At 43.5% G+C, this 13,080-nt stretch overlaps 1 protein-coding gene across 8 annotated transcripts in view; it reads right to left on the reverse strand.

Moving 5' to 3' along the window:
• Positions 1 to 314: 314 nt before the first annotated feature.
• The window catches only part of mrtfab (myocardin related transcription factor Ab), an 86,910-nt gene continuing 74,144 nt past the window's right edge, over positions 315 to 13,080 (reverse strand). For 7 of the 8 annotated variants that reach the window (XM_034194725.1, XM_034194722.1, XM_034194723.1 and 4 more), the window contains 8 exons: positions 9,726 to 10,121; positions 8,408 to 9,238; positions 8,117 to 8,323; positions 7,946 to 8,038; positions 2,100 to 2,225; positions 1,898 to 1,990; positions 1,706 to 1,766; positions 315 to 1,614 (listed from right to left, as the gene is read on the reverse strand). In XM_034194725.1, coding sequence (XP_034050616.1) covers positions 818 to 1,614; positions 1,706 to 1,766; positions 1,898 to 1,990; positions 2,100 to 2,225; positions 7,946 to 8,038; positions 8,117 to 8,323; positions 8,408 to 9,238; positions 9,726 to 10,121 — 2,604 coding nt within the window. In that variant the 3' untranslated portion in view covers positions 315 to 817. The remainder of the gene's footprint in view (positions 1,615 to 1,705; positions 1,767 to 1,897; positions 1,991 to 2,099; positions 2,226 to 7,945; positions 8,039 to 8,116; positions 8,324 to 8,407; positions 9,239 to 9,725; positions 10,122 to 13,080) is intronic. The other variant, XM_034194728.1, reaches the window with a different exon arrangement.

Here is a 13,080-nt window from a genome sequence, read left to right on the forward strand (position 1 = left end):
TTTACTGTTAAATTCAAGAAAAACCTCCACAGAGGACTTAAATATTAATATAAAATGCAGATGAATGAAAAAAAAAAACAAGCCATTAAAACTTTTGGGCTGTGTGGAAGAAATGTACTTATGTAATCAAAAACCTTATTGCGTTACAATAGCGCCCTCTCTTGATCATAATGTGTAGCCTCAGGATATTTAATGCACATCAGATATAATTTTTGTATATATCACATTTCATGTTACTTGATTCAGTAGTTTATAAAAGTAATCTCTCATTTTATATCCATAAACTGTAAATGTAAAAGAATGACAGTCGTCTCTGAGTTTTTATGTTTATTTTTTCCAATATTTTTTTCTAAAAAAAAAAGAAAAGAAAAGAAAAAAAAAGAGACAAGGTCCAAGTAGTTTAGAAGCCCTGCCCTCCTCTGCATGTTCCCCAGCTGGCTGGCTCGTCGCTAAGCAACCAGCAAAGAAAAATAATCATATGGACAATGGATAATATACACCTGATGTACAGTAATACACAGTGGTCTACCATAATGTTACCGAGAATACACCGCCTCCAACGAGGCTTCAATAGCAGCTGTCAACCAATGACAGTTGTTTTAGGCTAGTGTGGGCGGGACTCAGGTCGCTGCGGTGAGACAGCTGCCGACACATGATCAGTGACACACTCAGCTGATCTGTACTAAAGATGTTTGTCCTGAACACCCCCCCCCCCCCGTATTTTAACCAATCAGATTCAGAGATAAGTGCAAAAAAATGTTTTGGAGGCACTGACAAAAACACCACACGTTCCCTCCTCAGCTCAGCTGATGTGACCTCAGCGGCCTGCGGGTTTGTATCGCCGGTCAGCACACGGTGTAGGAGCCGATCGGTTGTATTGACCCACATAGAGTAACCAATCACATGGCAGTAAGCTTGAGTTATAAGATGTTGATGGTGTGTGCGTTTGACCGCGGGCGTGGAGGCAGCACAGTGGACGTATCGCTATGTGTGTGAAATAAAGGCGGAGCCTGTACAGTGTGAGCGAGCGCCCCGTCTGTCTACAGACACGACTCCCAGTGCAGCTGCAGGTCTGTGCTGTCCAGAAAATCCGCCGAGAAGACGCTCGGTGGCGTGTGCGGCGGCAGCAGGGCAAGACTCGTGCTGCCGTCTCCTTCCCCGCCTCTCCCTCTACCGCTGCCTGCATTCCCTCCACCACCACCCCCGACCAGGGACACGTCCAGCCAGTCCATGCTGTCCAAAGTGGCATCACCAAAGTCCAGCCCAGTGGGATGTGGGGAGAAGCCCAGGTCAGACGTGTCCATGGGGGACGATGGTGGTCCAGGATGCTTGGCGTGCTCAGCATTTGGCTGTGAAGGTCGTCGATTAGCGTCAGGTCGCCGTCGACTTCGACGCCCAGCAGCGGCACACCGGTGGTGCTCTCCAGGAAGTCTTCTAGACGTCCACCTCCTGTGCAGGAGTCTCTGACGGGAGACTGAGGGGAGATGAGGGACGTCGACTTTGTAGGGGTGGGAGGAGAAAGACGGAGGGGAGACGGGGGAGAAGACGGGGATGAAGGGTTGGAGTGCAACCGCGCCAGCGAAGGATCCGGGTTGGATTTGAAGCCTGAAATTTCTGATGGAGGACAAAGAAAGAAACAACAAAATAAGAGGTCAGAAGAGGACGAAGACGTGGTGATGTTACGCCAATTTGTAGCGGCTCTCACCGCCGCTCCTGAGCAGGATGTCGAACAGGTCATCCATCTGCTGACTGTTCAGGCCGTTCTCCTGCGGACACAGAGCCACGCGTTATCCGACAAACGCAGAGTTCCGAATAAAACACACCCACACGCAAAGCCGGGACACAGCCGGCGGCGAGGAGGCAAGACGGAAAAGAGGAGACATGCTGAAGGACGTACTTTAGAGCGCTGAGCAGGAAGGGAGGTAATGGGTTTGGGAGAGGGAGGGGTGAAGAGTGTGTGCCGGTCGTACGGTGGACACACCTCCTCTCTCTGCCCCGATGGAGTGATGAAGTAAAAAGAGGAGAAAAATCGTAAGTGAAGCTCACAGGGCATGAAGATGAAATGAAAGTGGGAGGAGCCGAAGTGGAGGAGGCGTTACCTTCAGAGACGGGACGCTGCTGCTTTGGCTGTCGTCAAAGAAAGGCTGCAGGGTGGGCGGAGCAGTGACCGACTGACAGGGCGGAGGCACGCCATTGGTTTCCAAGTGCAGCCCCGCCTTCTGCCCCTAAACAAACAGATGCACCAGTTAACCAGTTATTAAATAAATTGCCAGCTATTCTGGTAATTCATGAATTTTTTCCTTTTTAACTGTCCAAATTCTGATTTACGGTTCTTAAAGAACATGTGTTTTAACGTCCCTGTTAGCAACACAACAAAGTACTCGTGACTGTAAGTCTCCCTGCGCACATGTGCTCATAATTAGTGGTTTCTGATGTTTTTTATTCCTCTCCTGAAGCAAGGAAACGGGTGCATTTCCGGAAAACGTCTCACTCTGCAATTCTTGGCATTTCTCTGCGTGTGACGTAGTTAAGCGCAAAACAGAAACATCCCAGACAGAGACAGACGGAGCAAAACGAATGCGATTCTGTCTGATAACGAAGCTTCAGAGCTTTTCTTTGAAAGCAGTGGCTCGGATTTACAGAGGAGACGACACACTTCAGCCCAAAACTCAACTTTTTCAGAGTCTGTCACATTTTGGAACTTAAAAGTGTTGTGATGCTGCCGTTTGTGTCACAGCTGCTGGTTTATGGACGTGCCTGGACACTCAGAAGACGCTATTTTCAGGAGCTAATGCACCCTCTAATGTGCCACGATCCTGACAGAAGTTGAGTTGAAGGCAGAGCTGCAAACTGACATTATGCGAGCGTGCGCAATCAGAACCCAAGAGTGAGTGGACCTGGACGTTATTCTCTGGCGGAGTGGAACTTGAAAATGATCTGAGGGTGGACGAGTGGACCGCTCCATGGCTGGCGATAGCACCTGCGGTCCTACGCGTGTGTGGGGGGTTTGTTTTTGTTGTGGACTAATTTGGAAATCTTTACACTGGGTGAGAGGAATGTTAATTTTTCTTTTCATCTTTTGCATTGAGCTATTTTACTCTGAGAGAGTCAGAGTAAATAGTGTGTGTGAACTGTTTTAACCCCCAATTTAGACGGATGTCTGGCTGAATTTGAACAGTATATAATGAGCATTAAGCTTGTAGACTCTCTCAAATGTCATAAAACTGTCAGTCTCTAATTAGAAACTTTTAAAAAGAGAATTGATGTTGAATAATCCCTTAAAAAAAACAGCTGACATGTGGGTTAAAACGGCTGTTACGCTGTTTTAACCCACGTCAGCTGTTTATTGCTGCTTAATGAATGTGGAATGTCTCCGTGCTGACACACACACTAATATATATAATAAATTAATATATATATATATTAATTATATATATATATAAATAATATAATAATAATAATAGTAGTACTATGTGAGTAAAAAGATTAATCCAGGTTTTGAGTATACAACCCCTGGCAAAAATTATGGAATCACCGGCCTCGGAGGATGTTCATTCAGTTGTTTAATTTTGTAGAAAAAAAGCAGATCACAGACATGACACAAAACTAAAGTCATTTCAAATGGCAACTTTCTGGCTTTAAGAGACACTATAAGAAATCAGGAAAAAAAAAACTGTGGCAGTCAGTAACGGTTACTTTTTTAGACCAAGCAGAGGGAACAAAATATGGAATCACTCAATTCTGAGGAAAACATTATGGAATCATGAAAAACAAAAGAACGCTCCAACACATCACTAGTATTTTGTTGCACCACCTCTGGCTTTTATAACAGCCTGCAGTCTCTGAGGCATGGACTTAATGAGTGACAAACAGTACGCTTCATCAATCTGGCTCCAACTTTCTCTGATTGCTGTTGTCAGATAAGCTTTGCAGGTTGGAGCCTTGTCATGGACCATTTTCTTCAACTTCCACCAAAGATTTTCAATTGGATTAAGATCCGTTCTATTTGCAGGCCATGACATTGACCCTATGTGTCTCTTTGCAAGGAATGTTTTCATAGTTTTTGCTCTATGGCAAGATGCATTATCATCTTGAAAAATGATTTCATCATCCACAAACATCCTTTCAATTGATGGGATAAGAAAAGTGTCCAAAATATCAACGTAAACTTGTGCATTTATTGATGATGTAATGACAGCCATCTCCCCAGTGCCTTTACCTGACATGCAGCCCCATATCATCAATGACTGTGGAAATTTACATGTTCTCTTCAGGCAGTCATCTTTATAAATCTCATTGGAACGGCACCAAACAAAGTTCCAGCATCATCACCTTGCCCAATGCAGATTCGAGATTCATCACTGAATATGACTTTCATCCAGTCATCCACAGTCCACGATTGCTTTTCCTTAGCCCATTGTAACCTTGTTTTTTGCTGTTTAGGTGTTAATGATGGCTTTCGTTTAGCTTTTCTGTATGTAAATCCCATTTCCTTTAGGTGGTTTCTTATAGTTCGGTCACAGACGTTGACTCCAGTTTCCTCCCATTCGTTCCTCATTTGTTTTGTTGTGCATTTTCGATTTTTGAGACATATTGCTTTAAGCTTTCTGTCTTGATGCTTTGATGTCTTCCTTGGTCTACCAGTATGTTTGCCTTTAACAACCTTCCCATGTTGTTTGTATTTGGTCCAGAGTTTAGATACAGCTGACTGTGAACAACCAACATCTTTTGCAACATTGCGTGATGATTTACCCTCTTTTAAGAGTTTGATAATCCTCTCCTTTGTTTCAATTGACATCTCTCGTGTTGGAGCCATGATTCATGTCAGTCCACTTAGTGCAACAGCTCTCCAAGGTGTGATCACTCCTTTTTAGATGCAGACTAACAAGCAGATCTGATTTGATGCAGGTGTTAGTTTGGGGGATGAAAATTTACAGGGTGATTCCATAATTTATTCCTCAGAATTGAGTGAGTCCATATTTTTTTACCTCTGCTTGGTCTAAAAAAGTAACCGTTACTGACTGCCACAATTATTTTTCCTGATTTCTTATAGTGTTTCTTAAAGCCAGAAAGGTGCCATTTGAAATGACTTTAGTTTTGTGTCATGTCTGTGATCTGCTTTTTTCTACAAAATTAAACAACTGAATGAACATCCTCCGAGGCCGGTGATTCCATAATTATTGCCAGGGGTTGTATTTCTTATTGTTACATGGGAAACAAGGTACCAGTAGATTCAGTAGATTCTCACAAATCCAACAAGACCAAGCATTCATGATATGCACACTCTTAAGGCTATGAAATTGGGCTATTAGTAAAAAAAAAGTCGAAAAGGGGGTGTTCACAATAATAGTAGTGTGGCATTCAGTCAGTGAGTTTGTCAATTTTGTGGAACAAACAGGTGTGAATCAGGTGTCCCCTATTTAAGGATGAACCAGGACCTGTTGAACATGCTTTTCCTCTTTGAAAGCCTGAGGAAAATGGGGCATTCAAGACATTGTTCAGAAGAACAGCGTAGTTTGATTAAAAGTTGATTGGAGAGGGGAAAACCTATACGCAGGTGCAAAAAATTATAGGCTGTTCATCTACAACAGGGGTGGGCAACGAGGGCCTAGACACTGCAGGTTTTCCTTGCAACCAATCACCTCAGCAGGTGGGTTGCTGATGAGCTTCTGCCTTGAACATAAACACCTGGTCGTCTTGAAATTACCTGCTGAAACACCTGATCATTAATGAAATCACCTGCTGAGGTGACTGGTAGCAAGGAAAACCTGCAGTGCTTTGGCCCTTCATGGCACATGATTGCCCACCCCTGATCTACAATGATCTCCAATGCTTTTAAAATGGACAAAAAAAAAAAAAACAGAGACGCGTGGAAGAAAACAGAAAACAACCATCAAAATGGATAGAAGAATAACCAGAATGGAAAAGGCTCACCCATTGATCAGCTCCAGGATGATCAGAGACAGTCTGGAGTTACCTGTAAGTGCTGTGGCAGTTAGAAGACGCCTGTGTGAAACTAATTTCAGTTTGGATATGTCAAAATACTTGAAGAGGACATGTTGCCTCTGTTGCCCGAGCAAAATCTTGGTTCCAAACCAACAAAATTAATGCCTTGCAGATGTGAAGAAATCATGAAAAACTGTGGTACGTAGTTTAGTGATTCACAGGATTGCTAAAAAAGCAGTTTGAACATAATAGTTTTGAGTTTGTAGCGTCAACAGCAGATGCTACTATTATTGTCTACTTTTTTTTTTTTTTTTTTTTTTTTACTAATAGCCCAATTTCATAGCCTTAAGAGTGTGCATATCATGAATGCTTGGTCTTGTTGGATTCGTGAGAATCTACGGAATCTACTGGTACCTTGTTTCCCATGTAACAATAAGAAATATACTCAAAACCTGGATTAATCTTTTTAGTCACATAGCACTACTATTATTCTGAACACTACTGTGTGTGTATCTCTCTCTCTCTCTCTCTCTCTCTCTCTCTATATATATATATATATATTCGATTTTTCAGTTATATACAACACTTATTAGCATTTTTAACAGTCTGTGTTTATGACAAATTGCCTTCTCACAGCTGCTGCTTTTACCGTGACTGCATCAAAATGAACAGTTATCACTTAAAAACGAGTCGTCATAACACAACATCACACTTGTGTAAACTTTAGAATTAAGCTGTGCCTCAGCTCACTGAAGCGCACGTTGGGACACTTCTAGTAACTATGTAACCTGTTGGAAACACTCACGTACTCACGAGTACTTTGTTCTTGGAAGTCTCCGTAACTGTTTGCTGCGATTGCCGTAAACTTTGAAACAAGTCACGGAAGAGCACAAAGTAATCCCGGTGGATCATCGAATGGTCACTAACAGCCTAAATCTAAATATTGTATGATTCAGTGCGTCACCTCCCTTGATTTTTTTTAAGTACTCTCTGACAGTAAATATAACATCTTTGGATAAAATAAATAAATAAATAAGAATTTCATCTCTGCCTTTGAGAAACACTTAATATTTTCAACATTTTTTTTGTAACTTTATAGATGAAACAAGTCATGAATTAATAATATAAAATAATGTACAGATTTCTTGATAATACAAATAATTGTATGAAATATGATCAAATCTACAGATGGATAAAAAATAAAAATCATGAAAATTTCAATATTTTTTTGTCAATTATTTTCAGTTTTCAGAAGGTGAAACGTATTTATTCAAGACTCATAAGCTGTTTCTGCCACAAGGTGGCAGAAAGGCGCAACATTTTGACTTTTGCTCTTGGATTGTGTATTGTGAAAAATATGCAACACCTTACCTTACACACACACTCTACTGATTAACCAAAACTTCTCCAGATTTCATGTAGTTTTTTTTTTTTTTTCAGGTCCACTATCATCAGAATTTTCCTTTAACATGGGAAACTGTAAAACTGCCCCCAACTAGAACCATACTCAAAGAGTAAATCCTTCCAATAAGGCCAAATTTGGGAAGTTTGCATTCAGATATTTGCATATTTTAGCCACATGCTTTTATACTTGTAGCCAGTTCTTCAGAGGACTCTGCTCATAATGTTCACAGCTGTCACAGTAGAACGTGTTTTTCACGATGTCATGAAGACAGCTGTATCTTTTTCTTAATTTTTGGGGGGCGTGTTTATGGATGAACACAAACTTCCTGTGAATTTACCAGCTGATTTCAAACATACTGTTATAGACATTTAACACTTTAAGCTCTTCGTGTGTCTTATCAAGAATATATGAACAATATTTACATTAAACTCCATTTAGTATTAATTTATATTATGGTGGTTTGTCAGGTTTATGGACTGATGTGGATCCACGAGTGACAGCGGAGCTCAACTTGCACACATGAATTTAATAAATAATTAAAGAAGAAGAAGAAAAAAACATGTTAAGTGGTCATACGTTAGACGTCTGTCGTACCTTTTTCATTGGCTGGCTCACGGGTGCTGCCTCCTGCTGCTCTTTTGATTGGCTGTCACCGGTGGGACGTTTTGCCGGAGCCGACTGCAACCTCTGAAAGACAACAGGGATGCGTCACGACGCGGGTAACGGTGACATCACACATGGTTATGAATGTGGCTTTGATGTTACCTGCAGTGTGATCCGCCCATTGGTTTTGCCCGACAGCGTGGTTCTGTTACTGCGGTCTGCTGTCTGCCCGCTCAGGGTGATCAGGTAGTGGTTTCCATTGCTGTCGGTGACCAGTGTTGGCGTTCCGTTGGCCTTCAGGAGGTCTAAGGAGATGGCCTGAGTGTGGATCTGGGTGCCGTTCTGCTGGTTGATGACGACCGATGCCACCTGGAAACAAAATTCAAACTGTAACTTGTCTTTTTAACAAGATGTTTCCCCCTCTCCATCCTTTATTTAGGGGGCGTGGCCTACCTGTTGTGTGGCGGTAGTCGGCGCCTGCTGTTTCTGCTGCTTTTTCTGTTGGACTTTATTTATGGCCGACTTCTGGGTGGACACAGTCTGGTTCTGGATCTGCACCTGAACCTGCTTGACCTGGTTCTTGTGCTGGTTCTGCTGGAGCTGTTTCAGTTGGGTTTGCTGGATAATGAGCTGTTGCAGCTGCTGCTGCTGATGGAGCAGTAACTGGGCGTCTTTCTTCTGTTGCTGTTGTTTTGGAGGCGGCATCTTCTGTGCTGGACTCTGCTGCCGTTTGTGCTGCTCAGCTTGTTGGACTTGCAGCCGGTGAATCTGCTGCAGCCTGAGCAAAGTCTCCTGAGAGCACTGCATCGGCTGAGCCGGCCTCTTTGACTGTGCCTCCTCTGTCACCCCCTCCATCCATTCTTCAGAGTCCAGCTCCTTTTTCACCCTGACAAGGACGCCATTGGGGAGCGTGGGCGGCTGGACGGCCGACGCCTTTATCAGCGTTTGAGGTTTAAAATCTGAGGTTGTCGTTTTGCTCTTCTCACAGACTTCCTTCTTCACAACTAGTCCACCCGCCATCTTACCCTGCTCCAACTGGGACCTGAGGGTCTCCACCAGCTTCTGCTTCTGCCTCAACATCCTGGTCAGCTCCTCGATCTGTTTGTCCTTCTCCTGCAGCATCTGGTCCTTGTCCATGGAGGCGGTGTCCCTGACGACCCTGGACAGGCTGCAGGAACTCTGGCCCTCCTCTTTGACTTTACAGACAGACTGGGAGGGTGTAGACACGTTTGACGGGTGCTGCGGAGAATGTTGGAGGGTCAGCTGTGTTAGCGGAGAGCTCACCTGAAGAACAAGACGGCAGGAGAAAAATGTTGGGATTTAATTTCAGGTGAGATCCTCCTGGATGGAACACAAGTCCAACACAGGTTACTTCCCCAGCGAACGCCAGTACCCATTTACAGCTGGGTGGACTGAGACAATGCAGAAGAAGTGTCTTGTGCAAGGACACAGGCAGGTAGGATGACCAGGAGTCAAACCCAAGTCTACATACTGGCACCCCAACACCTTGGAGGCTATTTCTGCCACAAAGTAAAATAAAGTTACCCAAAGTCAGACATCGCAAACAGAAGCTGAGATATCTTAATGGAACGTGAAACTTAGCATTTTAGTCTCACTTTTGCTTTCTAGACTTTTCTGATGGAAACAAAGTTCCAAAAACTAAAGTTCAGGAGTTTAATTAATATGTTTAAACTGATAGTTGATGTTTGATTACATCAGATCTGGAAGCTGCAGCTAATCCAGGGAGGACTTGTTCACTGGTGAATCTCACCATCTCTCCGAACATGTCTCCACTGCAGCTGGTCTCGTCTGGACTCATCCCGGCCAGCGATCTCTCGGAAGGAGACGGCGACACAGGAGGACTGGAGCTGGTGCTGCCGAAACGCATGATCCGTCCGGGAACAGCCTGAGTCAGTGAGGAGAAGGCTACCTTCAGCCCATTTTCCAGTGACTGGTGGTCGGCAGCGGTTGGTATGGTCTGAGAGGATGTGGTGGGGCTGACGCCTGCGGTCATGCCCTGTTGGCCTGGATGTGATGCTCCACTTTTGGAAACTGCGGTGGCGGTGCCATTTTGTTCTTGGTAGTTGCGGAGCCTCTCGATAAGATCATTCTTAGTACCTGAGACTGTCAGACCACGTAATTTCAGTTCCTGTTTCAACTCGGCAACCTGGAGGATGAGAAACCACACCGTTGTTCATTTATCAGGTACTGACTCAGAGTGAAAACAGACAAAATTACTAATTGAGGCTTCTGTAAAGCACAACATGAATTAGTTCAGGGATTAAAGCAAAAAATAAAATAAAAATCTTCTGGCTAAAAAACATTTCACAGCCAAATAATAAGCTGGGCAGTCTACCTTTTTATAGTCGAAACCTTTTGAGAGTTTAAGGTATATCAATCAATCAGTTTTATTTATATAGTGCCAAATTTACCTGTGCTGCTCCACAGCCTGTCTAGTGGATTTTTTTTTGTTTTAGCACTGTTGTCGTGCGTTGCCTGTGCTGCTCCACAGCCTGTCCAGAGAATTTTTATTTTTATTTTATTTTATTTTTTAGCACTGTTGTTGTGCGTTACCTGTGCTGCTCCACAGCCTGTCCAGTGGATTTTTATTTTATTTTATTTTATTTTTTAGCACTGTTGTTGTGCGTTACCTGTGCTGCTCCACAGCCTGTCTAGTGGATTTTTATTTTATTTTAGCACTGTTGTCGTGCGTTACCTGTGCTGCTCCACAGCCTGTCTAGTGGATTTTTATTTTGTTTTAGCACTGTTGTCGTGCGTTGCCTGTGCTGCTCCACAGCCTGTCCAGTGGATTTTGATTTTTATTTTATTTTTTTTTGGCACTGTTGTCGTGTGTTACCTGTGCTGCTCCACAGCCTGTCTAGTGGATTTTTATTTATTTTTTACCACTGTTGTCGTGTGTTACCTGTGCTGCTCCGCAGCCTGTCCAGTGGATTTTTATTTTATTATTTTATTTTATTTATTTATTTATTTTTATAGCGCTGTTGTCGTGCGTTTACCTGTGCTGCTCCACAGCCTGTCCAGTGGATTTTTATTTTATTTTTAGCACTGTTGTCGTGCGTTACCTGTGCTGCTCCACAGCCTGTCCAGTGGATTTTTATTTTATTTTTTACCACTGTTGTCGTGCGTTACCTGTGCTGCTCCACAGCCTGTCCAGTGGATTTGATTTTTATTTTATTTTTTTGGGCGCTGTGTCGTGCGTACCTGTGCTGCTCCACAGCCTGTCCAGTGGATTTTTATTTACCGCTGTTGTCGTGCGTTACCTGTGCTGCTCCACAGCCTGTCTAGTGTCGGATTCCCTGTTTGGGAATCCGCTAGCTTAGCGTAGCTACTAGCTCTTAGCCGTTTTAGCATGGCGGCTTCTCCTGTCTCTCCCGTACTTTTCTGCTCTGGGTGTGAAATGTTTAGTTATTCCTTGGCCTCTTTTAGCAGTAACGGTACATGTAATAAGTGCAGCTTATTCGTAGCTTTGGAGGCCAGGCTGGGCGAATTGGAGGCTCGGCTCCGCACCGTGGAAAATTCTACAGCTAGCCAGGCCCCTGTAGCGGTGCGGACCAAGGTAGCTTAGCCGCCGTTAGTTCCCCCCTGGCAGACCCCGTGCAGTCGGGAAGGCAGGCTGACTGGGTGACTGTGAGGAGGAAGCGTAGTCCTAAACAGAAGCCCCGTGTACACCGTCAACCCGTTCACATCTCTAACCGTTTTTCCCCACTCGACGATAACACTCGCCGAGGATCAAACTCTGGTTATTGGCGACTCTGTTTGAGAAATGTGAAGTTAGCGACACCAGCACACATTGTCAATTGTCTTCCGGGGGCCAGAGCAGGCGACATCGAAGGACATTTGAAATTGCTGGCTAAGGCTAAGCGTAAATTTGGTAAGATTGTAATTCACGTCGGCAGTAATGACACTCGGTTACGCCAATCGGAGGTCACTAAAATTAACATTGAATCGGTGTGTAACTTTGCAAAAACAATGTCGGACTCTGTTGTTTTCTCTGGGCCCCTCCCAGAGAAAATGAGGTGGGCTTCATTGATAATTGGCAAAGCTTCTGGGGAAAACCTGGTCTTGTTAGGAGAGACGGCATCCATCCCACTTTAGAGGGAGCAGCTCTCATTTCTAGAAATCTGGCCAATTTTTTGGGATCCTCCAAACTGTTACTGTCTAGCGTTGGGACCAGGAGGCAGAGCTGTGGTCTTATACACCTCTCTGCAGCTTCTCTCCCCCTGCCATCCCCCTATTACCCCATCCCCGTAGAGACGGTGCCTGCTCCCAGACCACCAATAACTAGCAAAAATCTATTTAAGCATAAAAATTCAAAAAGAAAAAATAATATAGCACCTTCAATTGCACCACAGACTAAAACAGTTAAATGTGGTCTATTAAACATTAGGTCTCTTCTTCTAAGTCCCTGTTGGTAAATGATATAATAATTGATCAACGTATTGATTTATTCTGCCTAACAGAAACTTGGTTACAGCAGGATGAATATGTTAGTTTAAATGAGTCAACACCCCCGAGTCACACTAACTGTCAGAATGCTCGTAGCACGGGCCGGGGCGGAGGATTAGCAGCAATCTTCCATTCCAGCTTATTAATTAATCAAAAACCTAGACAGAGCTTTAATTCATTTGAAAGCTTGTCTCTTAGTCTTGTCCATCCAAATTGGAAGTCCCAAAAACCAGTTTTATTTGTTATTATCTATCGTCCACCTGGTCGTTACTGTGAGTTTCTCTGTGAATTTTCAGACCTTTGTCTGACTTAGTGCTTAGCTCAGATAAGATAATTATAGTGGGCGATTTTAACATCCACACAGATGCTGAGAATGACAGCCTCAACACTGCATTTAATCTATTATAGACTCTATCGGCTTTGCTCAAAAAGTAAATGAGTCCACCCACCACTTTAATCATATTTTAGATCTTGTTCTGACTTATGGTATGGAAATAGAAGACTTAACAGTATTCCCTGAAAACTCCCTTTTGTCTGATCATTTTTTAATAACATTTACATTACCCTGATGGACTACCCTGCAGTGGGGAATAAGTTTCATTACACTAGAAGTCTTTCAGAAAGCGCTGTAACTAGGTTTAAGGATATGATTCCTTCTT

This window comes from Thalassophryne amazonica, chromosome 18 (genome assembly GCF_902500255.1).
Source record: "Thalassophryne amazonica chromosome 18, fThaAma1.1, whole genome shotgun sequence".
Classification (NCBI taxonomy): Eukaryota; Metazoa; Chordata; class Actinopteri; order Batrachoidiformes; family Batrachoididae; genus Thalassophryne; species Thalassophryne amazonica.